General features: G+C 56.7%; 1 protein-coding gene across 2 annotated transcripts in view; it reads left to right on the top strand.

Moving 5' to 3' along the window:
* Nucleotides 1-27969, top strand: part of COL22A1 (collagen type XXII alpha 1 chain) — a 247900-nt gene that overhangs the window by 25001 nt on the left and 194930 nt on the right. For both annotated transcript variants that reach the window (XR_010837384.1, XM_067017097.1), the window contains exon 3: nt 329-895. Coding sequence is in view for 1 of the 2 variants with exons in the window: in XM_067017097.1 (XP_066873198.1) it covers nt 329-895 (567 nt within the window). In the remaining variant the exon portion in view is untranslated. The remainder of the gene's footprint in view (nt 1-328; nt 896-27969) is intronic.

Raw genomic sequence — 27969 nt, 5'->3', positions numbered from 1 at the left:
TATAAATATACATATTAGCTATATATATAAATATATATGTTAACTACATCTATAGGCAGCTGAACCTCACAGCAACCTCGGGGAAACTCCCGGTCACGTGACCTTTAGGGACCTGATGTTGGGGCTTTAAGGAAGCAGCCGAGGCCCCGCCCCCGCTCCCCCCCCCGCCCTCGCCCCCCCCCCTCGCCCCCCCCCCCCCCGTGCGCAACGCCGAGTGGGTGGGGCTTGGAGGCAGGTCTGCGAGACCCGGATGACCATTCCTCCCCCTAAGGCTCTTGCCTTTCCTGCGACCCAGCGGCCCCCGTCGCCCTTCTTGTCGCCCCTGCAGGTTGCAAAAGCGTCCACTACGACCTGGTCTTCCTCCTGGACGCCTCTTCGAGCGTGGGCAAGGAGAACTTCGAGAAGGTCCGGCAGTGGGTGGCCAACCTGGTGGACACGTTCGAGGTGGGCCTGGACCGCACGCGTGTGGGCGTCGTGCGCTACAGCGACCGGCCAACCACGGCCTTCGAGCTGGACCGCTTCGGCTCACGGGCCGAGGTCAAGGCGGCGGCGCGGCAGCTGGCCTACCACGGCGGCCACACGCACACTGGCGACGCGCTGCGCTACGTCACGCGGCACAGCTTTTCGCCGCGGGCCGGCGGCCGCCCCGGGGACCGCGCCTTCAAGCAGGTGGCCATCCTGCTGACCGACGGCCGCAGCCAGGACATGGTGCTGCCCGCGGCCGCTGCCGCGCACCGCGCAGGCATCCGCATCTTCGCCGTGGGCGTGGGCGAGGCGCTGCGGGAGGAGCTGGAGGAGATCGCCTCCGAGCCCAGGGCCGCGCACGTCTTCCACGTGTCAGATTTCGACGCCATCGACAAGATCCGGGGCAAGCTGCGGCGCCGCCTGTGCGAGAGTGAGTAGGGACCCGCGCGCGGGGCGGGACGGGGCGGGGCAGGACCCAGCTGCACCGCAGAGGCGGCCCGAGGCCAGCCGGCCAGCTCAGTAACTGAGAACTCCCCACCCCCAGTCCGGGCCCATCACCCAGGGTCCTGCCCCGTGGGCCCTGCGTCCAGGGAAGCAGAGGTGGAAAGAAAATTAAAGAGAGCTGGGTCCTGAACCCCGCGCAGTCTGAGATACTCGGAGACTGGTTACGTCTCTTGAGTTGCAGCTTCATGTCTGCAATGGAGACCATCCACTGGCCTCCCAGGGCTGTTAAGTCAGAGCAGGTGCCTGCAGAGGCCTCGCCAGAATATCTTCACGCAGAGCTGAGAGATGTCGGGTCCTGCTCCTCTCCTGAGGGGTCGCAGTGAGAGGTCATGGAAAACGGGGGCACAGACCGCCTTTGGGAACTGCCCGAGTCAGTCTGGACAGGGCGTGACATGGTCAGATCTTTGTGCCGAATGGAATGCTGGCAGGACAGCGGAGTCCAAGGAGCCCGCTGCTGGCCCCAGAGGCCAGGGGCTCTTGACCTGGTGCCCTCTGAGATCGCCCGAGGTCTCCGAGTTATTTGCCTGGAATCTTGACTGTGGCTGCGGATGGAGGATGGGAGAGGAAGGAGTATGTGGGCGGAGGGGGCAGACAACAGGCAGAGATCCAGGGGCCCCTGGGCCTCTGACCTGGACGGCTGACCCCCAGGACCCTAGTGGGGTCATTCTGAGGCCAGCCCCCTCTCCAAGACAGGAGGGGTGAAGTGAGTTTCTCTTGTGCCAGACTTTCTCCAGGTTCAGCTCTGCCTGCTTCACTGGGGTGATGTTTCCTCCTTGACAGCTAACTTCCGCCTCCAGGGCCCAGGCGGGGGCAGGGAACAGAGTGTCAGCCTCTGTGTTGCCGACTTCTCTGGGGGACTGCGCCCTGGTGGGGCAGCCCAGAGGGTCGCACCTGGGCAGGGGCAGGGGCCTGGGGCAGTGGGGGAGTGGGTGCGGCTGACCAGAGAGGCAGGTGCCTTGTCCCAGGGCCGGGCCGGGCTTGCAGCTAACTCATACCTGTCTTTACCGCTCTGTGGCTTTTTCTCTACCTGCTTATTCACAGATACTTACTGGGGGGTCTAATGTTTATGTGGCCTGACTTCTGAGCCTATAGAGAAAGATAAGACACAGCACCTGCCCTCAAGGCTTTCCTAGTCTAGATGGTGGAAAAGACACCAAAAAAGGAATGTGATGGGTGGGGTCCTGCTGTGGTTTGGTGGATGGTGACCCTGAGAAGAGGAAGGGCTTCCTGGAGGAGGTGACACTTAGACAGTTTAGAAGACAGAGCGCGAGCTTCAGGATGAGGTGGCCGCACTTAGTCAATGAACTGGAAATGGCCAGAGGAAAGGAGCAGAGTGGAGGATGGTGGCTTTGTGTGATGGTCAAGGCCTAGATAAAGGAGGGCCTTGTGTGCAAGGCGAGGCGTTGGAGGGTTCTTGGCAGGGCGTGACATGGTCAGATCATTATGCAGAATGGAATGCTGGCAGGACAGCAAGCAAAAGGGAGCCCCTTCCCAAGGCTGCTGGGGAAATTCAGAGAATGGTGCCGGGACGGATGGCACAGTGACGCCGAGGCCCATTTTATAGATGAGGAAGTTGATGCCCAGAGGGCTGGCAGACAGTCACCTCTTCTACAGCGTGCAACTCACTGGCCGGGGACTTCCTTAGTGACTTCGTCTGACCCTCACTACAACCTGCTAAGATACAGATGCTCTTCTTTTTGCTGCTGAGGGCATTTAGAATGCTGAGATCATGGACTTCTGGGCCCTCAGCGGTAGGGGCCGGAGAGGTGACGGGGCCACACTGGGGAAGAGGAGGAAAGCAGAAGGGACAGCCCGGGCAGGGCCAGGCGAAGGCTTGATCTAGGTGCATATGCTCAAGAAATCCGGGCTGACGAGAGCCAGACGCTAGGTCGCGGGCCCAGCCAAGGGGCAGACATCCGACGTGGTGACGCAGGGTCCATGAGTACCTGGCTGCCATCCCAGAGCCTTGATCCGGGGACCTAGGAAGCAAGGCTGCTTCTCGACCCTACCCTCTGGCATTTCGTCATCCTGCCAGCCTGGGTTCAAACTGCTTCTGCGTCTTGGCAGAGCAGAATGTAGATTTTAAGAACTTCTGTGCCCAGGGGACGGTTTGGGGACTGCTTCCGAGAACCCTGGAGAGGGCAGGCCACTGAGTCACGTTGCCCGGTGAATACAACGGCGGGGCTGGGCACAGAACCTGGGCCTTCGGCCTCCGCCTGCTGGCCTCCTCCCCCTGTGCCCGCAGAACACAGGTTTCAGCACCACTGACCTTGGGTCTGAGTCAGGGACGATGATCACAGGTAACAGAAAACCCCACTCTAACTTGCTTCAAGAGTAAAGCAGATTGACATCACGCAGGATGAAGAGGCCAGAGGTCAGGCGGCCTCGAGCAGTGAGACCAGGCCTCTCACTCTCCCTGTTGCTAGTCTCTTCTTTCTTGGTGTTAATTCTGATCTTGGCTGATTTGTGTGTCGGGGTCCCGGCAGTGACCAGTGTTGACTGAAGAGATGCTGATGGGGGGGTTCTCTTTAGGGGAGATGGAGGCCACCGAGGGACGCCCGGGCACCAGGAATCAGCAGCAGGAGAAGGCAGCTGGTAGCAGGGAGGGAAACGATGCTGGGGCCCGTGGGTGGGGAGGGGCTGCCCGTCATGAGCTGTAGTCTCCTCACCTCAGGGAGGGGCACGGCTGCCCACTTCCCGTTGGCCTGACCTCATCTGACACCGGTCAGCAAAGGGACCAGGTGGTACGGTGACAGGGGCCAGCCTCCTGGGCTCAGAGCAGGACAGAGAAGGAGAGCAGGGGTGTGGGAGGGAACAGGAGCTGCCCGCACAAGACAGCTCTGAGTGCCCTCAGAGTCGCGAGCGTCCTTGGGCCCAGGAGAGGAGAGGGTGACCCACAGGCCCGGGTTCAGTCTGACTGGACGCCCGTAGGCCCTGCGACTGTTCCCAGCCCGTCGCTGTGGCCTCCGAGTGGAAACAGGCTGACTGTCTGGGGCCTAAACCGCGGGACCCTGTTTGACGCCGGGGAGTGGAGGTACTGACCCCAGCTCCTCCCTCAGGGAAAGGGCTCTGACCCAGGCAGAGCGCCGGGGACTTCAGCCACGGGGCAAGGGCTGCAAGCCCACCCAGCGCGCTCCACAGCCACCGTGGTAACATTGGCAGAAACCCACGACTCGCTCTAGACGCAGGCTTCTCCGCGTGCCTGCGTAGAAGGAAGATTCAAGTTATTCTTAGTCATCGGAAGGGAATCCGTTTTGTAAATACAGCTGTAGGCTGAGAGGGTCTGCTCTGTGCTGGGGACAGACGAAGCAAAATCTCTGCACAATTGCTTCAATTAGAAACAAAGCAAAACAAATAAAAGAGCTGACAGTAACATAGTGGAAAGCACGTGGTAGATTAAATCAAGGAGCATCACAGCATCCAAACAGCTAGAGATCTTTTGGCACGGGGAGGGTACCTATGGGTGACTTCATGGCCTGAATCAGAGCTGTTCTGACAGGGGCTTCACACCGATGATCTGGGAAATCGTAGACTAACAATGTGAGGTTTTGGTGTCGTGATGAGTCCACCCAACCCCCTCATTTATTCCTTCAACAGCCATAGCGGGTTCACGCTAATCCGTTCATTCATTCAACTTCAACCCAACCACGTGTTGTAAGCGTTGGTTCAGTTCAGTCCCTCCATCCATCCATCCGTCGTTCACTCGTTCATTCAGCAATCACTCATTGAGCGAGTCCTCTGCTGGGCACACGCCAGGTGTGCAGGATGCAGTGATGGATCTGATCTTCTTTTGTCCTTGAGAAGCTTTTATCTACTGGAGGCAGCAGGAAAGTGGCAGATTATTACACCATGGACTGTGCGTGCTGGTTACCACCTGCTGCTGGAAATTTCTGTTAGTTTTTCTGCCTAGGAGCTGCCTTCACACATAAGAATATAAGCTTCACGAGGGAAAGTCTGTTTCTTGCCGTGCCAGCGCCTGAAACAGAGCCTGGTATGTAGGAGGAGCTGCCTAAAGATTGTTGAAAAGAAATCGAGAGCGGCGGCCTGGCGCTTAGTTCTGTGCCCCTGACTGTCCTTGTGGTGCTGTGCACATCAGAGGCACTCGCGCAGTGATCTGCCGCCTCCCAAGTGCAAAGAATAGAGTGTTTAGCAAATCTGAACTCATAGCCAGCAGTAACTGAGTATTTCACTGGTGCGTACTTTGGTAAGCAGAGACAAACGGTTGGATTTTTTTTTCCCTTTAAAAACAAAACCTTTATTTTTTTTAAACACCTGTATTGGAGTATAATTGCTTTACAATGGTGTGTTAGTTTCTGCTTTACAACAAAGTGAATCAGTTATACATATACATATGTTCCCATATCTCTTCCCTCTTGCGTCTCCCTCCCTCCCACCCTCCCTATCCCACCCCTCTAGGTGGTCACAAAGCACCGAGCTGATCTCCCTGTGCTATGCGGCTGCTTCCCACTAGCTATCTATTTTACATTTGGTAGTGCGTATACGTCCATGCCACTCTCTCACTTCATCCCAGCTTACGCTTCCCCCTCCCCGTGTCCTCAAGTCCATTCTCTATGTCTGCGTCTTTATTCCTGTCCTGCAATGGTTCTTCAGAACCTTTTTTAAATTTATTTTTTAGATTCCATATATATGTGTTAGCATACGGTATTTCTTTTTCTCTTTCTGACTTACTTCACTCTGTATGACAGACTCTGGGTCTGCCCACCTCACTACAAATAACTCGATTTCATTTCTTTTTATGGCTGAGTGATATTCCATTGTATATATGTGCCACATCTTTATCCATTCATCTGTCGATGGACATTTTGGTTGCTTCCATGTCCTGGCTATTGTAAATGGAGCTGCAATGAACATTGTGGTACATGACTCTTTTTTGAATTATGGTTTTCTCAGGGTATATGCCCAGTAGTGGGATTGCTGGGTCGTATGGTAGTTCTATTTTTAGTTTTTTAAGGAAGCTCCATACTGTTCTCTATAGTGGTTGTATCAATTTACATTCCCACCGACAGTGCAAGAGGGTTCCCTTTTCTCCACACCCTCTCCAGCATTTGCTGTTTGGAGCTTTTTTGATGATGGCCATTCTGACTGGTGTGAGGTGACACCTCGTTGTAGTTTTGATTTGCATTTCTCTAATGATTAGGGGTGTTGAGCATCCTTTCATGTGTTTGTTGGCAATCTGTACATCTTCTTTAGAGGAATGTCTGTTTGGATTTTGAAGGCTGGTGAGGGTCTGGAGGAGGCAGGCCGGGATGGGCTGAATCTTCCCATTACAGGACAGATGCAGAGGAAGAGGACTCTGACCCGACTCCCTGGGCGGCGAACAGCACAGAGAGAGTCTGCTGTTCTCTGGGCACCAAACGTTTTGAAGGCTGATGACAGTCTTGGCATTATACTCTCACTCTGTCCCCACCCAGCCCACTTGGTGGGGCCGGGGGGCGTGTGTCCCTGCTGACGTTTTGCACATGGGGAAGCCACCAGTGCTCTAGACCCGCGCTGGCCATCACATGTTAGCACTGACCAATCTGGGGCTGGTCTGAACTGAGCAGTGCTGTGGGTGACATACCTGCAGATTTTGTGGGCGTGGCATGAAAAAGAGAGGAAAGCATCTCCTGCATACTTTTTGTTTTGTTTTGTTTTTTTGTTTTTTGCGGTATGCGGGCCTCTCACTGTTGTGGCCTCTCCCGTTGTGGAGCACAGGCTCCGGACGCACAGGCCCAGCGGCCATGGCTCACGGGCTTAGTTGCTCCGCGGCATGTGGGATCTTCCCGGACCAGGGCACGAACCCGTGTCTCCTGCATCGGCAGGCGGATTCTCAACCACTGCGCCACCAGGGAAGCCCTCCTGCATACTTTTTATATATGTTGATTACATATTTAAATGATAGTATTTTGGAAATTTAGGGTTTATACAATATATTCCTAACATCAATCTCACCTGGTTCTTTTTACTTGTTAAAAATTGCGGCTCCTAGGAGATCTAACTTTACGGATGAAGCTTACCCGTGAGGCTCTTCTCCCCCTCTGCTTCCTCCTCCTTTTCATTGTTCTTCTTCTGGGACGCTGGTGCTGCAGACGGAGAGCTGAGGTCTGATCGCTTTCCATCCAGCCTGGCTACAGAAGAGAGGAAGGGCAGTTCTGGGGGACAGAGGGGAAGCTGAGTCCCAGGTCAGTGCACAGGAAGTGAGGGGCCAGTGCGGCGGCCCTGCTCCTAAGGCAGCACAGGCTGGGGTCTGGAGGCAGTGGCTGGTCTGGCCTGGAAGCCCAGCTGGGAGTGACGGTGTGAGCAGAGGAGGGGTGACGTGGGGACAGGACCAGGCCTGGGATTGGGCAGCGCTTCTTCAGGGTGGCCATTGCAGAAGCTTCTCTTTGTCCAGATTGCTCCTGGAGCACCCGTGGACCTGACCTCTCCTTCTTCTCAGGCCTCAGGCTGCCGTCGTTCACCACCGCTTAGAGCAGAATTCCTGGGCATGTCCTGCTTCCTAAGTCATAGCTGCAAATAGGATAACTTAGTGCTACCAGTTGATTTTTTTCTGACACGTTGATGACTTACCCTGTGTGTCCATCCGTTCTCAGAATTAATAGGCGCAACACTTACGTTGGCGTTTAGACCTTAGCCGCTCCTGATTGGTCGGTGACGTGCTGGTTAGGACCTCTCCCCAAGGAGGCCCCGCCAGCGGGGAGGAACTGGGAGTTTAACCCCTCTGCTTGACCGCGGGGCCTGAGTCCTCTCTGGTCGCTATGGGTATTTAGGGAGCGTCTTTCAATCCACCATGGCGTTGAAGCCTCACCCCAGCCCCCCAAGTCAGTTTCCTGCCTTTTCCTCTTCTGTTGCTGATGGCACTGAGCGGCCGAGGGGCTTATCCGGGATCACAGGCAACCAGGCTCCCAACTCCTCACGTAGCTCAGAATCCGCTGCCTGCGAGTCTGAGTGTTTTTTCAAGCTGTCCTTCCGTAATCCTGCTGGATGCCTGATTATTGAACCCTCCCAGCGCCCGGCCCAGGCCTGGCTCACGCACGGTGACCAGTGGCTGTTGAAGTGATAAGTGAAGCTCACTGTACCTGAAGAAACCATCATCCCTGTCCCATAAATGAAAGATTATGTGCACACCTAGGAGTGGACGAGCGGTAGCTGCAGCAGCAGTCACGCACGGCGGAGCTATTAGAGATGCATTTTCTAGCACCGCGGCTTCCACGGCCTCACCCAGTGGCCTCCCCTGAGATCTGCTCTGGCCCATGGCTCACTGTCCCCCTGGCCTTGGGCTCATCGAGGGAAGCACCTCCGTGTCACGGCATCAGTTCCTGCCCCTCTGTGACCTGATGAGGTTCCCAGGGGACTGGACCTCAGCCTGGCTTCCCGCAGAGCCTGGGGCGGAGGCCCAGCCCCAGAGCCTCGTCTGTAATTAAGAGCTTTCTCTACCCCAGGCTCGGTCGTGGCCACGAAACAGCCTTTATATAGCTGATGGTGTGGCTGTCGGTGAGCTTGTGGCATGCCAGTGGCTGCAGCTGGGGGAGCCTCTGCCTACTTCTATTTTGGGGACACTGTTTGGTGGCCCTGACTCCCCTCCCCCTGCCCTTTAGCCCTTGGGTGTTACTGCGGATGAGGGCACAGAAGCGGCCCCTTGTGCCTCTCTGGTTCATGACACAAAGCCTCCCTCTCTCTCTGTGTGTTGTGTGTCCATGTACTGTTCCAGTGAGTTTTGTCTACTGGACATGCGATACTTTCCACGACGACAGGGGTGGGGGGGAGAAGCGGGGGGAGAAGGAGGGGGAGCGGGGAGGAGGGAGGGAGAGGGCGAGGCTTGTTTGGTGTGAGGCGGGGATGGATTTTATTGTTCTCCTGCAGTGCACACTGGAAAAATGTCCGCCTCTCTACCCCAGCCGCGCATTTTGAGAGTGCGTGACTCTGTGCGTGTCCCCTGCCCCTCCAGGGAGTCTCCGCTTCCTGTACTGGTGAGACCCGCTCGCTGTGATCGAAAGTGAGGTCAGTCTGGGCGCGGGTGCCGAGATTCCTTGAGAGGCTCTTTCTTGCTTTTGACCGTGGCTGTCAACAGACCACTGCACCTTCAGATGAGGGAATCGTAAGGTTCGCCTGAAAATTTGTTCTATGCTTTTTTCTTCTTGTAGCAGAAAACAGTTTGAGTAAATAACACAACTTATTTGTGTCACTGGGACCAGGCTAGATAGACCTTGCAGGACACCAGCTCACGGCGGTGCAGGTCTCGGGGGTCTTTACTGCGCTGTTGGGTTCTTTCTTCAGCACAGATTGTTTGTTCCCCTCTTATCTCCCAGACATTGGTGTGAGGCGAGGGGATCACGATGGTGAATGATTCACCTGTGATCCTGCTTTTAGGGCAGTACTTTCCAGAAAGGAAGGGAGATGGAGAAAAAAAAAAAAAAAATCAAGTAAGCGGGAAGGTGATTTCATAGCTTCGTAAGTGCTTTGAAGGGAGTAAAGCAGGGCCATGTGACAAAGGGTCTCGGGTGGGAGGTTTCGGAAGGCCTGAGTTGATCCAGGAAAAGATCCATGGGCCCAGAGTTCCAGGGAGAGGCAAGTGCCAAAGCCAAGGGCCTGCAGGAGGTGTGGTCCTGCTGCTGGAGGAACAGATGCTGGGGGGAAGGGCAGCCACAGGGCCCACGAGGAGAGCATTGCCGCCCCCACTGTCGGGGCTTAGCTCTGCAGCTCAGCTCTCCCAAGTCCACCTGCCAGGAGTCGGCCAGAAGCAGAGCACACCTCAACCCCCAGGAACAGTCTGTCCCCTCGACAGCCCAGAGCTAACACGCACGGGAAGCCTGGGGCTGGCCGTCGGCACGTCTGGGTGGCGTGTCCAGCCTGGGAGCTTCTTTGGGTCTGTCTCCCTTAGGACCTGAGTCTCGTAGTCATCAGAGAGGGGACAGCCCCGCTGGTGGCCTTGTCCCCAGGGACCAGGTCTTCCTGTCCCCACCCCGTCTCCATCCCCACATCCCTCTGCGTGGCCTGGGGACTCAGAGGTGAACTCAGCACACGCGTGCGTGTGTGCCTATGCACACACACCACACACACACACACACACACACACACACGTATCTGGGAGCACGTGTTCCCACGAGGCGACCCACCCAGCTCACACTCTGGGTGGGCCTGAAGCCTGGGCAGAATCAGCGGCCGCCTCAGCTGTGGGTTTGGAGCTGCCATGTGGATGCCTGTGGCCTGGCTCTCAGGGCCACACCAGCCTCGGGAAGCACAGCTGGGGCCCCGCCCTTGGCCCAGAGGTCACTGGCAGTGCCTCCCGGTAAACTCGTGGTGACCGAGGTCACGCCCTGGAAAGAGTCATCGGGTTACTTAGTTCTGATTACATGCTGGGGAATTTTATTAGAAAATTACTGAAAGTGAGGGACAATAAAAACCACCCATCGTTAATTTTTCACTTGTGTGCATCAAGGAAGAAGGCATCGTCTCCCAGCTCTGCCCGGCCAGGCCCGAGCCTGACCAGGCCCCTGCCTGACTCCCTGCCCTGCTGTGCATCTGCGTGACCCCCCGTAAGAAGCCCAGCCCTTCTGCCCTCGGCCTCTGCTGATCGGGGGCTGCGGCTCCTCTCGTCCACACTTTCTGACCCGTGTGTCCCGCGCCACGTGAGGAGCAGGTGCCCTCGTGTCCTGAGTTCCCCCCAGCCCGCCCGTCGCCGCTCTCTCTGCTTCCGGGTCCTGGTTTCTCACGGCGTCAGCGCGTGTAGTACCGAGCTCCGTGTGGATTTGCCGCGGCAGGCGGATTCCCAGAGGAGGTTTGCACGCGCACCGTGATTCCCGCAGCGCAGCCCGTGGGCCGGCGGCGGAGGCCGTGGCGCGTGCCGGTTCGGCCCCAGCGCCGGAGCAGCCCGGCCCTGCCTCCTCAGCCGGGGTGAGGCCTCCGGCCAGCTGCCTAGTTGCACGTCCATTGGCACAAAGAGGATGATGGTGACATTCCCACCTCGTAGAGGGTTGTGAAGGTCTAAGGGTTGGGACGTGGAAAACGCTTAGCACAGTGGTGGCCCTGAGCACACGCTCTACAACTGTCTGCTCTTACCGGGTACCTTTGTGGGTGTGTATGATTTTTATGTATGTCTGTATTTTCATCTGTCTCTATCTGTATGTGTATATGTGTATGCATATGTTACTTTTCAGCAAGGTGACTGAGTTCATACGCGTCACTTAAGGCAGTATTTCTCGACCTCCTCTTGAGGGAAACCTATACAGTAAGCCTCCTGCATACAAAGAGGTTCCGTTCCGAGAGCGCGTTCATAAGTCCAGTCTGTTCGTTAAGTCCAACAAAGTTAGTTAGGCTAGGTACCCAGCTAACGCAATCGGCTATACCGCACTGTACTGTAATAGGTTTATAATACTTTTCACACAAACGATACATGAAAACAAACAAACGCAAAAGATAAAACACTGTTAATCTTACAGTACCGTACCTGGAAAGTACAGGAGTACAGTGTAACAGCTGGCGTCCAGGGACTGGTGTCATCGGGTGAAGAGGCCAGAAGGGTTACTGACTGGAGGCGGTGGGAGATGGCAGAGCTGAAGGACCGTCAGCGATAGGAGACAGAGGGCGAGCCGCCATTTCACTCACGCGTGATGCCGACGGCACAGCTTCGGGCTCCTGGCTGGAACCAGATGCGCGTTTGCATTTTTGAAAGTTCGCAGCTTGAAGGTTTACTGTAGGGGATTTGCTGTGTAAGAGGGTTTTTTTCCTCTAATTGCCTCCTTCTCTGGAACTGTAATACCACACCTAACTGTCGATCTGTTTATGCTGTTGGGTAAGGTTGAACTTTGGAGAGCCACAGACCGTTGAAATCGCTAAGGTTTTTTTTTTACCCGCTCCCTCAAAGCCAGTTTTACCTCCTTGGAGGCAATATTACCCCCTTTGAGAATGCATAATTTCGGGCATGTGAGAGGATTACAGGATGAGAATTCAGGGAAGGCCTGAGTTCATATCCTGCCCCCTGTCCCTCGGGAGCTGCGATGATGCAGCATCAGGGTTCAGCAGATGGACTGAGGTCTAAAAGCCCCAGTTAAATACAGCTTTCTCTGTTTGACAGGTTACTTTTTTCAGCTTTAGTTTTCCCCATAAATGAAGACAGTAATATGACTACCTGCTTTCTAGAGCCAAGAGAACACACACGTAAACGGCTGCCTTTGTAGCCTGGCACAGAGTTAGTGCCCATCATAATTCAGGCACAGCACTGCCAGGACCTCTGATCTGTGACACAGGGACTGCATGGGATCCCAGCTCTACTATCTGCCAGCTGGGGGGTCCCTGGGCTGGAGTGTGCACCTGTCTGAGCCTTGGTCTCCTTGTCTGTAAAATTGTGGTATTTACCAATCTGGTGAATAATTTACTGTGGTTCTTACTGTTTTTATTGTGCTATTATTATCATACTTAATATTTTTATGGCAAATCTGCATAAAAAATATCAAAAACCAAAGTTCCCAGACATGACATGACTGGATCTGAGCTCCCCGTCACAGGAGGGAATCAAGCAGAGTCTAGCAGTTCATCTGCTGCGAGTTCTGTAAAGAAAACGGGCCTGTCCAGGAAGGCAAGACTGTCCTTCATCTAGTGCACGGGGTGCCAAACCCCGTCCCACAGGCCACATCCCACCAGGCAGAATGTGTTACACACTGAGTTTTATTGGAAGATGTACTTCACGTCAGCTTCTTTACACGTTGTCTGTGGCTCTGTCGGCACAACCGCAAGCTGAATAGTTGTGACAGAGACCACGTGGCCCACAAGATCTGAAGTATCTACCGTCTGGCTCTTTAGAGGAAAAGATTGCCAACCCCTGATAGTGGGTTCTGACGTGATGGCTGGGCATCTGAAGTCGCTACCACTAACTCCTGGGGTGACCCCAGAGAGGGTGTCCCATGGAGTGCTGAGTGGGGTGGGTGGGAACCCTCCTGGAGGCCCTTCCCTTCTGCATCTCCATCACTGTCCTGCGTAATCCCCTCCCCCATCCGTGTGCTACTGCATTACGGGTGCCTTCTCATCGTGTCAGTTTTAGGGGCGACCCATGTATCCTAGAAAGCTCTCCTACCATCCCAGGTCTTGGACGAGGATTCGTGCGCCAAGTGGGACTAGAAAGGACTGGAAAGGTCAGCTGGGAACCTGTGTCCTGCCGTTGCCAGCCATGACACCTTTGTCCCTGGTGGCATCCCAGGCAGAGAATGCATCCACGTAGGCGTGACCGTCTGGTTTACTGGTATCGTCATGCCAGGATTTCCAGCTCAGGGAGGTTCGACTGCATTTCCCACAGTGGCTTTCATTTTGAGTTGATAAAGGGATAAAATATAGTGGGCCACAGTGAAATTGGCACTTGCAAAATGTATACGCACGTATACACAGTCTGTGTATAAATACGCGTCTATATAGTTAAATACATGGAGAAATTCTGCATTTCCGAGTGACTCTCACATCCTGCAGTGAACCTTGTCCTGGCTGAACTGGATTCACACTTGCGAGAGGGCGAGCGGGGCACGGGCCTTACACGATGTCTGGGGCTTTCCAAGAAATGTGGCTGATTAATTGCGATGCTTCTGATACAGCCTCACGCTTCTGGAAGCCTGAAAGAAAACAGTTGTCAAAGCAGTGTGTTCTCCGTGACTTGTTTTGCTGTAAAATGTGTCTGTCTTTGTCCTTTTAATTACACAGGCTCTGGTTTCTTTACGTTTATCCACATACAAGCACAAGCAGAAACACACACAAAGTCACACACGCACAGGCACACAGACACACTCACCCATGCCCACTCATACATACACATGGGTGTACACATGTGCCCCTCCCCCCATGCACACACACACGCACACGCACGTGAACCTAGACGGGGCGTCAGCACAGCAAAACCCCCTTCCTCCTGCCGCTCACCTTGGAACAAGCGACTTGCAGCTGCTCAGAAAAATATAGCTGTATTAAAAATAAGAGCCTTTTGAGTGTCTGTCTGCACTTGTGAAATACCTACTCTTATTTTCTGGAAGTAGTCGATTTTGCTTGATCTAGTAACGGACACATAGTGCGTTTTTATTTGCTTGTTTTCAGTAAAGGCTCCTGTTCCTTGCGTCAGTCTAGCAACCAGGCGTGAGGATAAGTGACCAAAGAGGGGACAGTGATCACTGGTGCTCTTGGAGGGTCCCCGAGGGGGCCAGGCCGGTGGGGACTCCAGCTCCCCTGCAGGGCCGGCCCGGCGTCCCTCAGCTCTGCTCGGCCTGGGTGTTTCCTGCTGCACCCGCGTCTGCCTTGGGCCCCAGATTCTGCCCTGTGCTCAGGTTGGGCTGCCCACGAGGCACCCGTGGGCCAGGGCTGCCTGTGCTGGCAGAGGGTGTGGAGCCCTCAGTTACAGGAGGCGGGGATGCAGGGCCGATCACCTCCGGTGACCTCTGCTCGCCTTGACTGAACCCTGCGCGGCACGGGGGCGGCGCTGACCCACGAGCCGGGGCAGGAGAGCAAAGGGAAGCTGCCTGCTGTGCAGTCTGGGTTTATAAGCCACCCATCAGGTGTAAAAACTGTCCCGGGAAACACGTCCCATCCCCCTAGCGTGGGCCTGGGAGACGGGCGGTTGGTTGCCTCCCCTTCCAGTGGCATCCAGGACACGGCGGCCCGGGAGGGTCACACCCCGGCCCCAGTCCACCCAGCCCCCTTCTCTTCACATGCCCAGTTCACTTGGGCTTGACTCATGGGGGCCTCATGGGGGCAAGGACACCCCAGGATACGGGCCAAGCTCTGCCCACAGACCCCGCATACGGCTGCCCCTCAGAGCCCCTGGGCCCGGGGATTGCATGATCCACTCTCGGGAGAACAGGTGGGCAACCGCTGTACCTCTGGAAGTGGAAGTGGGCTGCTTGGGCGAGAAAGTCCAGAGTGGTTTAGAAGAGGAGCAGTTGTGGTTTAGAAGAGGTCTGAGTGGGTGTGGTCCCTTGGCCTGTCCTCCCCCTCTGTTTTCTCTTTGTCTCCTTTTTGTCAGGGAGGCAACAAAATGGGGTTGAAAGAATATGCTTTCTGAAATACAGCAGGCCTGGGTTGTAAACCCAGCTCTGCTGTCAACCAGCTGTGTGGATGTGCACAGGAGACACCTATCTCCCCCATGGGCACGTGGCAGAGGGTCCATAACTGTCTGGATTCTGAGACCCGAGTTAAGTCTAGGCCCGGTCCCCACGTGCCCCACTTCAGAGAGGCCTCAGCCAGAGCCCAGAGAAAGCAAAGCCGCCTTTAGGAGTCCAGCCCAGCGGGCCCCGGCGCCCACTCCCACAGTCTCACACCTCCTCCCTGTCCCGGATGCAAAAATCTTGGCCTAGAATGTGAAAATGACCAGTTCAGCACTGTTTCTTTGTACACTGGAACTTAGAGGTAGGATGGACTGCAGTGACCTTGATCCATTGAGACCAGGCCCCAGACACCAAAGCTGAAAAGGTGCTGGGGTCACAGGGAGAGCGGCCCAGGCCGGCTGGGGTCTGGATCGACACCCGGAGTTCACTTCTCCCCCTCCTTGCTCTGCATGAACTTGACACCATAGCCCACCGTCAGGGAGGGATGACCAGAAACATCTAATTAGGATCCCTGGCTCAGCAACTGAGGACTCCAGTGTCAAACAGTCAGCCTCTGCAGCATTTTCTGGTGTCACTGGGCAGATGAGGCAGGCCTGGCCAGTGGTGTCCAGCGTGATGTCCCTGAGACTGTTGTTGGTTGGAGGCCACAAAGGGCCTTGAGCATTATTTTTTTTAAAAAGGGGGGAGCCAGTAAACCTGTAGTGAACGTGGTGCAGATTTTTTTTTTTTTTTTTTTTTTGGTGGTACGCGGGCCTCTCACTGTCGTGGCCTCTCCCGTTGTGGAGCGCAGGCTCCGGACGCGCAGGCTCAGCGGCCACAGTTCACGGGCCCGGCCGCTCCGCGGCATGTGGGATCCTCCCGGACCGGGGCACGAACCCGTGTCCCCTGCATCGGCAGGCGGACTCCCAACCACTGCGCCCCCAGGGAATCCCGAACGTGCAGATCTTTTAAAATTCTGAGCTATAGAGAATTTTCTTCCTCCTTCCCTCCCTTCCTCTCTCCCTCCCTCTCTCTCTCTCTCTTTTTTTTTTTTCTCTTTTTTCATCTCAACTTCTGAGGCCCAGCAGTTTGTATCATAGGTCAATGCTTGGATGTTTAGGCTGATGGACCTTGGCTTGAAGTTCTGCGTTTGCCATTTTCATCTCTTTACTTGCTACTTCACTTCTGTGCTTGGCTTCCTCATCTGTAGAATGGGGGCACCAATCCCACCTTCTCCCATGAAAATTAAATATGTTAAAGTATGAAAGTGCTTCCAGCAGCTTCCCGCACAGAGCAGGTGCCAGGCACTTGTCCTTGAGGAAGCACCTGGGTGCTCTGACTCTCAGTGTCCTTGTCTGAAACATGGGGATGAGAAAACTCACTTGGTGGCCTTGTTACAGTATTTTACTTGTGGGTCCAGGAAATTTTTTTTTTTTTTTTTTTTTTTTTGGTCCAGGAAATCTTGATGAAATGCTGTCCGTGAGCTGGAAACTGTGACTGCAGGTCAGGGGCGTCCGGGAGTTCGTGGGATAAGCACACCCTCTATCTCAGGGGAGAACAAAACCATAGAAACGAGTGAAAATTCTAGCAGGAAATTTTAGTAAGTGCCCTGTCAGACATAACCAGGGAGGCTAAGAACAAACAAGAAAGAGGGAATTTGCTGTAGGTCTGGTGGTTTGGGGGCCCTCTGAGGGCACACCAGGAAAAAGGCCCGGAGAGAGCATTCCAGGCAGAGGAAACTTTATGTTAAAGGGATGGGATCGGGGTTATATAAAGGAACCGAGAAACCAGGGAGCCTGCGCCCTGGAGCAGGTCGGGGAGGGCACGGGGCGAGGCTGTGGGCAGAGGCCAGCTCCTGGATGGGGTCGTGTGCCCGTGGGAGGTGTTGGGAGTTTTATTCTGATTGAATGCCAAGCCCTTGAAGACTGTGTCATTTCACATTTTATAGTGAGACATGGGCAACCTTTCGAAAGCGGGGCGTAACTGAAGTGTCCAGCTTGGTGAATGTTCACACACGGCATGTACCCTTCTGTCCAGAGCACGGTGCTACCTGTTCATGAGTTCCACTCACCGGAGCTGTTGGGTGGAGGACGGACGCAAGGGATGCAACCAGGGGACAGAGAAAGCAGAGGCAGTGGGAGGAGCCCAGGGTGACCTGGGGCAGAATTCAGACTCTCCTGGGCGCTGCCTCCCAGGGCTGCAGGAGAGTGGGGAAGCGGAGGGGAGAGGCTCGGGAGGGGAGCGGCTGGTGCGTTACGGAGGAGCCAGCGGCTGCACCCGACCCAGAGCTTGGGGTGCGCCAGGACGGATGTTGGCAGGAAGGCCCTCGTGGAATCCGCACCCTCAGAATAATTGATGGGGCGGCGAGGGGTGGAGAGTTCATTTGCTGGCTCTTGCCTGTCTCTGCTGGTGAAATTTCATCCCTAGGGCGTTCACTCCTCTGAGTTCTGTGTGGTGGGGAAGCCAGATCCCAGGGCCCGAGAGCCTCGTCTGAGGCCTCACCTCCCAGGCCAGGCTGCTGTCCCAGCAGGGGTGATGGACACCCTGAGGAGGAGCAAGAGGGGCGGGGGGGGTCTCTGCCAACAGGCAGTGCTGGGGGTGGGCTGGCAGCTGAGCTGGGGGAGTCCGGGGGTGCTTCAGGTTTGTCCGGCCCAGGAGGCGGCCTGCAGGGGGCCACCAGCGGTGACGGGCGGGGGCCCAGGGGCAGGCAGTGGGCATGGAGGGAAGTTCCCAGAAGGGGCTACCTTTAGAGAAAGAGCGCAGGGGTGTGGGTCGAAGGGAAGAGATTCAAAGCTATCTCCCGGGCACGTGGCCGGGGAGGCAGATAGGGAGTCGGGGACACCGATGGAGCAGCGGGCCGGCAGGAACAAGTGGGTCCTCGTTTTGAGCTCGTCGTGTTTTCAGTGGCTTCGAGGTCATAGAAAGAGCTGGAGACCCAGAGAAACAGGGGTCTCCTGTTTCTCTGGGTCTGCAGAGATGAGGATGTGCGGATGAGGCCGGTGCGGATGAGGTGCGGATGAGGCCGGTGAGGCTCCGGGTTTAAGGAGACTCACTCTCGAGGTCCTGCGCCCTCCAGGTGGGCAGCTGGGGTGCGGCTCGTTAGGTGTGGGCCCTGGGCCCTTGATCAAGGTGCAGAGGGAAGGTGAGCTGGAGCCGCAGCCCAGCGGCCCGGGCAGGTGGGGTGGGCGGAGCTGGAGAGTCAGGGTGGGCGTCCCGAGAACGGGGTCTGAGGGCCGGGGCGGGGTGGGCGGAGCTGGAGAGCGAGGGTGGGCGTCCCGAGAACGGGGTCTGAGGGCAGGGGTGGGGTGGGCGGGGTCTGAGGGCAGGGGCGGGGTGGGCGGGGTCTGAGGGCCGGGGCGGGGTGGGCGGGGCTGGAGAGGCAGGGTGGGCGTCCCCGAGAACGGCGTCTGAGGGCAGGGGCGGGGTGGGCGGGAGGGTGGCTGGAAGTTAGGGGAAAGTGAGGAGAGTTGAACGGAGGGCCCAGCACGCAGTGGCGGTCTCGTGAGGAGCGGGGGCTGACGGGCCGGGCAGCCGGCGGAGGTCGGCTGGGAGGAGAGGAAGCGCCAGCAGCCTCCCTCAACGGGTGTGGCGTCGGCAGGTGAAGCCGAGCCCGGGCCGCAGGTGGGGGTCCACAGCCGTGGAGGGGCGCAGAGGCAGGTGACCCCCGTTGCCCACCCCCAGCCGGCCCCTCTTCCGCGGACCCCAGAGGAGGCGGCCGTGTGCAGTGGGTGGCCCGGGATGGGGATGGGAGAGCGCGTGGGCGGTGCCCCCGTCTGGAGTGTGTGCGCTGGGCGTCCCCACCCTTCCTGCAGCCGTCAGCCCCGACTCCAGTTACAGCTCTCCCGTCACCGCTGGACTTGTCCGGGGGGGTCGGGGGGAGCAAGGCCACACCGGCTGCCCCTCGTTGCCGTCTGGCCGTGACGTCCCAGCAGCCTCCCCCGGGTCCCCGCAGGAACGCAGCCAGTGGCCCGTCCAGAAACCCACATCCACCAGCCCTCGGGCAGAGGGGCCAGGAGCAAAGGAGCATCAGGGCTGGCTAGTTCCACCCCTGTCCAGTGCCCCGGGACCTGGTGAAGAGGTCCTCACCTTGCTGCCTGCTCCCACAGGCTTTCAGGGGCCTGACACAGCGGACGGCTGAGCTCGGCCCCGCTGCCGCTGGGGGCTCCTGTCCCTGTGGGCTGCCTCGGTCACCGGAGCTCTGATTCTGAGGACACGACCCTGAGTCTGGGCACGGTCTGACCCAGGCCACATGCTGATGGAGAGGATGTGGCCGCAAGTAGAATATATAGTGCTGTATGTTGTTTGCGTGAGAAGCACAGACACCACGGGCCGGGGTGCGCCTGTGGGGAGACGTGGGGCTCCCCTCAGCCAGTCCTGTGCTTTCCTGAGACGGAGGGGGGGGCGGTGTCTGTCCTGGTTGCACGCAGGTCAGCGCTGCCCCCGGAGCCGGGGCTCCTGAGGCCTCTTCCCGCCGTGGGCTCCCCTTCTCCCCGCGCCTTCCCGGCGCAAGGTCTCAGCTCCTCTCCACAGGCCACAGGGAAGTCTCATCAACCCTTCCATGCGTTCATGTGATAAATTCCCATTTTGCCACTTATTTGGTTTTATATTTCTCCATCTACTCTGAACCCACGTAGGAGGAGGGAGGGTTTTGCTTTGCCTTGTTTCTCCTCCCTGCTCAGCAGCCCGCCCCCTCGGGACCCTGCACCATGGGAGAAAGCCTTGGGGGTGCCCCAACCCCCTCTGGTCCAGCGGAAGCTCTGGGTTCCTGGGAAGGAGGGCAGGCTGGGTTCGGGTGATGCTTCACTCAGCACCCGGGTCCTGGAGTGAGTGGACAGGAGGAGGAGGACGTGAACGGGTGAGATCACGGCAGCCTTGGGACCGAGTCTGGCGCTTCGTGTGCTTTCTCTTGTCCAGTGCCTGCCAGGACCCTGAAGGGTAGATACTGAGAGTGCGGATTCAGTTCTAGAATTGAGCAAACAAGCCTCAGAGGGTTGGAAAAGATGGTGACACTCACAGAAAGCATAGGTTCACCCCCACGAGGCCTTTCCTCCTTGGCCGTCCACACGGCAGCTGCTGTAGTGCAAAGCCGGGTGATGCTGCAGTGAGACGCGCCTGGGCTTGAGCTCTGGGTCCCTGGTTATGACCTCTGTTACCCGGCGGGCCTGGTCTCTTAATCCTGGAGTCTGAAACGCTCCCTCCTCTGGACCTCCATGCCTCCTCTCTGCCCCTCCTGGTCCACCAGCGTCCCCTTCTCAGCCTCCTTTGCTGGCCAGGTCTCATGTCCCGACATGCAAAGCTGGAGGCCAGGACCTACCCTGGGACCTCTTCTCTCCTCTGTCTCCATCCCTGAACCATCTCTTCCATTCCCAGCGCTTTAAAGGCTGTGTCTACAAAGGAGCAACTCCCACATCAAAAGCCTGGAGCTTTGTTTCGAAGTCTGAAAGCCGGGCTCACAGATCCGGTTGCTTTCTAGGTGTCTGAGAGACATCTCAAACATGAAGCGTCAGAAACTGGACTTGTATTTTCTGGTTCCAGGTGGGTTCCTCCTGCAGGGTCCCAGATGCTCAGGACAGAACATTCTTTCTTTCTGGGATGCTCCTCACCCATTCGGCCACCAGCCTGCCCACTCTGCTTTCCAGAGAGACCAGGGCCTGAGTACCCCTCCCTGCTTCGCCCCCGCTGCATGGCTCGAAGCTGCCAGTATCCGCTGCGGTAGCCTCACCGGTCCGTCCTCCTCCACCCCTGCCTGCCAGCGTCAGGCCCCCAGGCAGAGGGGCACCTCCTGCCGGGACCCATCACCCCCACCCCTCCTGGCCCCGCCCCTGCTCCACCTCGTCTCCCTGTCTGCCATTCTGGCCATGGCGTCCCTGCTCCCCGGCCCTCGGACCCTGGCCTGCACCCCTGATGGGTCACCCTCCTCCCGCTCTCACCTACTCGCCTCTGACTCCTCCCTCAAATCTCAGTGGAGACACCCTTTGATCCCACTGTTTTCATCCCCCCACTGGCCTCAGTACCTTTCAGGGGTTACAGTCACCGAGTTCTTGGAGACATCAAGGCCTTACTTGACCAGTTTCCATCTTGTCTGCTGGACGGCAGCTCCCTCCCCTCCGCGGGGCCCTTAGCATGTGCCGTGGCTCGGCTCAGCACCAGGCGCGTCGGAGGCGGCGTGAAGGGAAGGAGGTTTGCATTTAGGTGCTCCTCAGATACCAGGGGCCAAAGGTCAGTGCCTGGCTGAGCCGGGCCCTGGCACCTGTTCAGGCTGGCGGAGGGCTCTGCCCACCTCCTGCCGTCCCCGCTCCCCCAGGCTCGCTTGCCAGTCCTGCAGGAGGTCCTCGCGGTCTCTGCTGACACCTACTGGTGCTCTGCCCACGGGACAGTGCCCAGGAGGGAAGGAGGTCCAGGGGGCCCGGGACAAGCGAAACCACACCCTCTTCGAAGGAGTCTCACTGCCTCTGGCCGGGATCACGGCCCCCTCTGTAGCTGGGCAGAGCCATATCTTCCCTGCCCTGAATTACAGACCTGGGGTTATGAGGCTTCCCCTGACCCACGTCTCCTCTCTCCACGCCCTGGGCTTTGCTGCAGGGCTCAGTCCCCCTCCCACCCTGGGCCAGCCGAGCCCCTTCCTCCTCAGGGCTCTACACTCACTGGGACCTTCTTCCGTTTGCTCTTCCCGTGGCCGCTCACGCCCTCCTTAGCTCTCAGCCCAGAGCTCACCAAGCCAGGAGGTCTTCCCAGGCCGGCGCACCCCGCGTGCATCCTGGCCCCCACGTCACCGACGTGTCCCCAGCAGCACTGAGCACTCGTGGCAGCTGGCTCGCGTCTGTGTGTCTGTCTCTGCGTTTCCTCTCTGCCCCCTCCTCTGGCTCATGACTCCAACAGGGTGGGGCCCCTCGTCTGCGTGTTTCCACGTTTGCTCTTTATGGCAGGACGTATGGGTCGGGTGCTGTACAAATACGTGTTGGCCGAATGGGTGAAGGAACGAACAAGCTCGTACTGGGTGCCGTGCATCAGGCCGTGAACTCCTCATCCCCTGGTCCGTTCAGTCTACTGGATGACCTCGGATGGGGAAAAATCCCACAAACTTTTACGCCTGTTTCTGGGTCTGGAAACAGACACAGAAGGAGAAACTGACGTGGGTGGTGGGTGTCTGCAGACTCCAGACCTTGCCCCTCCCCAGCCTTGGGGAGCACTTCCCCCCCCCCCGGCCCTGTCCCCGCTTCACTGTAACCCAGCGGGCAGGCGTGTGTCCGGGCGGGAGGGCACCCGGTAGCCTCTCCTCGTCACTGTTGTCACTGTTCTCACGCTGTGCGTGCTCTTCCTGAGGCAGAAGATGGGTGGCTGTGGTCTCCCGGACCTGGTGATCCTGCTGTCAGCAGGCCCGGGGGAGCGGGGTGGTGGGTTCCTTCTACCAGTGTTTTGTCTCTTACCACCAGGCTGCCTCTAAAACACTTAGCCTTCATCCCCCCGTAGACTGGGCAGCCTGACCACACCCTCCCTCCAGCCTAAGGGACCTGGGAGGTGGGCATCGACCAGCGAGGGGATCTGGGCCCTCTGGGGAGGCAGCAGCTGCCAATTCACTTTGACCTAGAAGGGAAACGCAGGCCGGGAATCTCCAGAAAGTTCTAGAATAGGAGGTGGAGGTGGAACCTGGACCCTGGGTTGTCCTCTTTGCTCCTCACACGGTCCATACCACGGCCCTGGGATGCAGCTGATAACAATCTTCGGGTGTTGTTTTTTTGTGGGGGGTTGTTTTTTTTTTTTTAAACAACGGGGAAAGCTCCTTGTTCACCCATAAAGAACAGATGCTAATATCTGCCCTGTGAGAGCATTAGCCGAGACCCTGTGTGACCTTGAGGCAGTGGAGCTATCTGATGACTGGCTGGTTATTACTACACTCATACCCAGGGTGCTTTCTAACACCTCAGATGTGTGTGTAGAATAGTGGTCCAGCGCTCGATGTCCAGGCCTCACTACCTGGCTTGATTCCTGCCTCTGCCACTTGCTGGCTGTGTGATGTTGGATAAATTACTTAACCTCTCTGAGCTTTGGCTTCCCCATGCATCAGCATGCCCATACTGCAGGGTTGCTGTGAAGTCAGAGCACATAACTGTCTAAAGTAGCTGGTAGGTGGTGCACAGGGCAGGTCCAGCACTTCCCTTTTCTTCCTCACCATTTTGCACATGGGTGGAGAGAGGCCCCGTCCTGCCCTTGCTGAGAGCTGCAGGGAGCTCATGACATGCGCTAGGATTTTAGTGACTCCAAAGAACGTGTTCGTTGCTTGTTAGTGTGTCCCTGTGTCCTCGGCCCCCACTAGTGAACCCTCCCAGCATCTGCAGGTGTTTGCTGGCCGTGGCACAGAGCTCTCTCCCATCTGTCCTGCTGTCTGTCTGTCTCCATGGTGGCTCCCTTGAAAATGGGGGCCTGTCCCCCTGACTGGCATCTCTTGGGTCCAGAAGTGCATATTGAGCCCCACAAGGCCCCTGCCATCCCCCAGACCTCCTGGGGATGTCTGCACCAGCTGTCCTCCGGGGCTCCAGTTCACCTCTGGAAACAGCCCTCATGGCTGCCTGCCGGTCCCTGGCCATACGGCTGCCCCTTCCCTAGAGCCTCCTGCTGCCTCAGCAACAAGGGCCCCAGGGCAAGGCTCAGGCCGACTTTTAAAAAAGAATGACGCTGATAACCTACAAATACTATACTAGTGAATCATGGTCAGACCTGTAAAACAAATTTGAAAATGCAGAAAAGCAAAAAGGAAATAAAAACCACTTCAAGTTCTGCCCCCCAGAGGTAACCACAGTTAGTTTAAATGTCATATATGTTCTTCCAGACCCCTGTGTATATACGTCAGTTTGTTGTAGCGAGTATGAGAGTGCTGGAGTCATACTGAATTTGAATTCTGTTTCCACCACTAGCTACGGGTGTGCTTTGAGCAGGTCGTCTAAGCTCTCTTAGACTCAGTTTTCTCATCTGAAAAACGGGCATGTTAACTCCGCTGACACGCGTCAGACAGGCTGCTAAACACCTGCCGGCCTCTGTCAGCGGGAACATGCCTTGGCCGCGCCCCCGGGAGCTGTGAGTCTACGGCGCGTGGGCGCTTAGATTCTTAACTGCTCCCGTTGGGGTCTTGATCTTTCTGCTCTTTTCTCCTCCGGGTGAGGGAGCTGCCAGGGAGCCAGGGACGCTCAGCTGGAGAGGATCGGAGAGAGGAGGCCGCTGACTGTCTTGAAACATGTAACCGGCTTTTGTGAGAGAAGCGGGACCTGTTCTGGATTTGGTGCCAGCAGAGGACACACTCAAGGGCAGGGCCTTGCCGTCTGCCCACCCCAGGTTCCCCGGTGCCCTGCCCAGAGCCAGGTGTAAGTGGGCACAAGCAGACGGGCCCAATGGGCAGAACTCGGAGAGCACATGAAACCTCTGGGTGCAGAGTGAGGGAGCCCCTAGTACATGTCAGGGGTGTCCAGAGACAGAGGGGTGCCTCAGGAAGTAGCAGGGTGGCTGGCTGTCCCTGCAGGCTTTGGAGACAGACTTGGGCGCCTTTGTGCTGGGTGGCCTTGGGCAGCTGACCTTGGAGAGACTGCATGCTGTAGTGGTCCAGAGCCAGCGGCTGGGGCCAGCATGCTGACTTTGCCATTTGCTAGCTCTGTGGCCTTGGACATCTTGCTGACTTCTGTGTGCCTTTCTTTCCACATCTGCAAACAGCAGCACCTGTCCCGTAAAGCTGTAGGGGGGGGTGGGGGTCAGTCAACGTGCTGATGGATTCGACATACCTAGCACAAGGTCTGTGCAGAGCAAGCCCTCTACGTCTGTCTCCTGACCACGGGGATAACTCCGTCCCCCGGCAGAGCAGAGACTGTCCACGTCGTGCACCCAGCGCGGTACCTGGACGTGTGGGCACGCAGTCTTGGAAGCCCTTACAATTCTAATTATTCGTATCGACCCTGGGGCCTTGGGGCCTGGCTCCCCAGCGTGGGGGTGTGCGGATGATTTCCCGGCTGGCCTCGGAGCCGCGGAGGAGCTGTGCCGCGAGTCTGCCGGGGGTCTGATTCATCTCTCTCCTCCTCCGCCTCTTCCCCTGCCCACTTGGAATGCCATCATCCCATCTGTGGTTCGCTGCGCTCAGCGGCGGCTGCCGGGAGGTGATGGATGGGCAGTGGTTGCTTCCTCCCTCGGCTCTTTGCTCCTCGCTTCTCCTGGTGCTGCTCAGCTAGGCCGGGGAACCGTCTCCACTCCTACGTTCTAGACCCAGGTAGACCTTTATTCACACCCAGATACTCCTCCTGTCTGGTGAGTTTCTTAACCTCTCTTAGCCTCAGTTCTTAACATCTGTGTAACGGAAGCAAAGTCTACCTCCTCGAATGGTTGTTGAGGGTACAATTTCCAGGTGGGTGAATGTCACACAGTAGGCACTCAATAATGGCCAGCGCCCTTTTTTTCCGACTGGAGAAACTCTTGGCTGAGAGCCAGGGGACAGGGAGCCAGGGGACAGTGTGGCACATGTTCTCTAGACAGAACCGTGGGTGTTGCGCAGGAAGCAGAAGAACAGCAGAGACCATCTCGTGCAAACCCTCCTCCCCTGATGCTCAAACACGTTCTCCCCTTCTGCCGTTTGGTAGACTGAGGGCGACTTGAAGTGTTTTTCCCGGGAAACTGCGGTGAATTCATGGTGTGTCCCCCTGGGAGCAGCAGCCCTGATCAACCAAGACTTGGCCTCTGTTGAAGGCTTCTGGTGAAAAAGAACTCAGACTGTGGAAAGAGATCTTGTTGCTCTCCAGAAATCTAGAATGTTCTGCCTTTCTGAAAGCTGGGGGAATACGAATGGCCGTGGGTGACAGTAAATGAACTCCAGGGGAGCAGGGGCTTTGTAATCAGCCAAGTCTATTTTGTTTTCACACTTTCAAGAAGGAAAATCAAACCAACTAACCAAGAGCTAATTAAACACAGGTTTTGATTCCTGAGAACTTACCCTTATCCTTAATTCCAGAACTACTTTTTATGTTGATCCTGAATGATTACCTATAAATCTGTATTGATTGGATAAGTGTCGGTAGTTTCTTCACCAGGAAAATGAGTTTCTTTTTCTTACGCTTACCCCCTAGGCTTGGGGGTAGCTGGAGTTCCTCTCTCCTCGATTCTAAACAGTCCTGCAGACGTTATGCCCCACGTTTGAAGGAGGAAGAAGGGAAAGTACGCCTGCCAATCCCTGCTACCTATCTGTCCCCTTACATTGGGAAAACCAAAGCTTTTTAAGACACCACCCCTCCTCGACCAAGCACGCTTCTGGTATTTATGTCCTTGGCCAGAACTGGGTCACAGGTCCGTCCCTCGCTGGAAGGGCGGCTGGAAAGGTGGGGAACAGAATCACCATAATTGGCTTAGACCAACCAGCCACAGCTTTTCTCCATAGGCTGAAAGTGCTGCCATTCTGAATAAAAGTGGCGCTCTTTTAGCAAGGAAGGAGTGGGGAACGGGCATTCGGGTGGCAGCTAACAGTGTGTGCGACACCTCAGTGGCAGGAGTCCTGGAGCCTGTGCAGTCTTCTCACCTGATTGTCCACATGACGATGCAGCCCACGCCCGAGAGGCGTCCAGCCCGCCACCCAGCCTTTACTTCTTGGCTCAGGCGTCACTGGTCGTTCTGTTCAGCATAGACTCGAGGCCTCTTCTGTGCCTGGAGCCGTGAAGGCTGTGGACATACAGCTGGACCGAGACTCAGCTGGGTGTCCAGACTCGCCGGGGAGACAGCCATGCCAGTCAGCGCCTTCAGCGTGGTGCCGTCAGCTCTAGGACACAGGGCCCCGCCGAGGGGTCCTTACCCAGGCTGGGGTGAGTGGATGCAAGGGTTGAGGAGGAGGAGCCTGTGAGGCCGGGGGACACAGGATGCCACGGCAGCGCTGACACTTTCTCGAGCTTACCTGTTCCCAGTCCTCGTCACAGCCCACGAGTGCCCTGAAGATAGGGAGGGTGCCTTATCTATTATCCCACTTATGTGTCCCTGGAACTAGCTCAGTGCCTGGAGTGTGTCTGGAGCTCTGTACGTATTTCAGTTCGAGTAAATGAGTTAACGTGGAAATAAATAGATCATTATCCAAGATGTGGGCGTATCTTGGACAAAGGGATGTAGTTACGGGCTGAGAGGGACTTTGGATGCTAACCCTCCCTCCCTGCCAAGAGGTGAACCTCTGGGGCCCCGTCTTCCCTGGGGAGCCTGGCTGCAGGGGGTATTTGGGGAGCCATTTGTCCTGACTTACTAAGTCAGCTGTAAATTCCCCCTTGAGGCTTTGGAGTGTATGAGGCTTAGTGATGGCCCCAAAAGGGGACTGGCAGGTGGTTTGGGGACTGATTTCTTAAAGCAGTTTGGGCAAGCGCTAACGTCTTTGAAACGTTTCAATCTTTTCTGTGGTCATGGCTTTCAGACTGTCCTTGACCGTCCCGGGTTGGGAATCAGGGCGTCCCCTTGGGATATTTGCAGAGACAAGGCTCAGTAGCTTTGCCTGCCCTGAGCTCCAGGCGTCAGCCTCCAGAGCTTTGCTCATAAGCAAGGCTAGAACCTTCTGAGTCAACTCATTTTAAGTGACGCACGGTCCCATCCAGTCCCTCTGGCGGCCTGCCGACCTTAAAGCAATTGGCCGTCACCCGCAGCTGCCGCTGTCCTGGGTGGCGCCATCTAAATACTGCGCGCTGCTGGCATCCTCTGGCATATCTGGTTCTAGACCGACAACTCCGTGCTGTTTCCAAAATAACTCCTTCCCTGGGGCTTGTCAGACCTCTGGTGCCTTTGGGATAAACATTAAAAATACCTCCTCCCAAATCAGGGAGGATCTCATTCTTTCCCCTCACTGCTGATTGGAAAAGGGGCCTCAAACCGGCCCCGCAGTGAAACATTTGTGAAAACGTATGAAAAGAGATGACTGCACGTGGAATTGATGGGATGACAGAACTGCCTGATAACG

This window comes from Kogia breviceps, chromosome 17 (genome assembly GCF_026419965.1).
Source record: "Kogia breviceps isolate mKogBre1 chromosome 17, mKogBre1 haplotype 1, whole genome shotgun sequence".
In the NCBI taxonomy this organism is placed as follows: Eukaryota; Metazoa; Chordata; class Mammalia; order Artiodactyla; family Physeteridae; genus Kogia; species Kogia breviceps.
The sequence above is the reverse complement of the archived record's forward strand: the minus strand, read 5'-3'. Positions and strand labels throughout refer to the sequence as shown.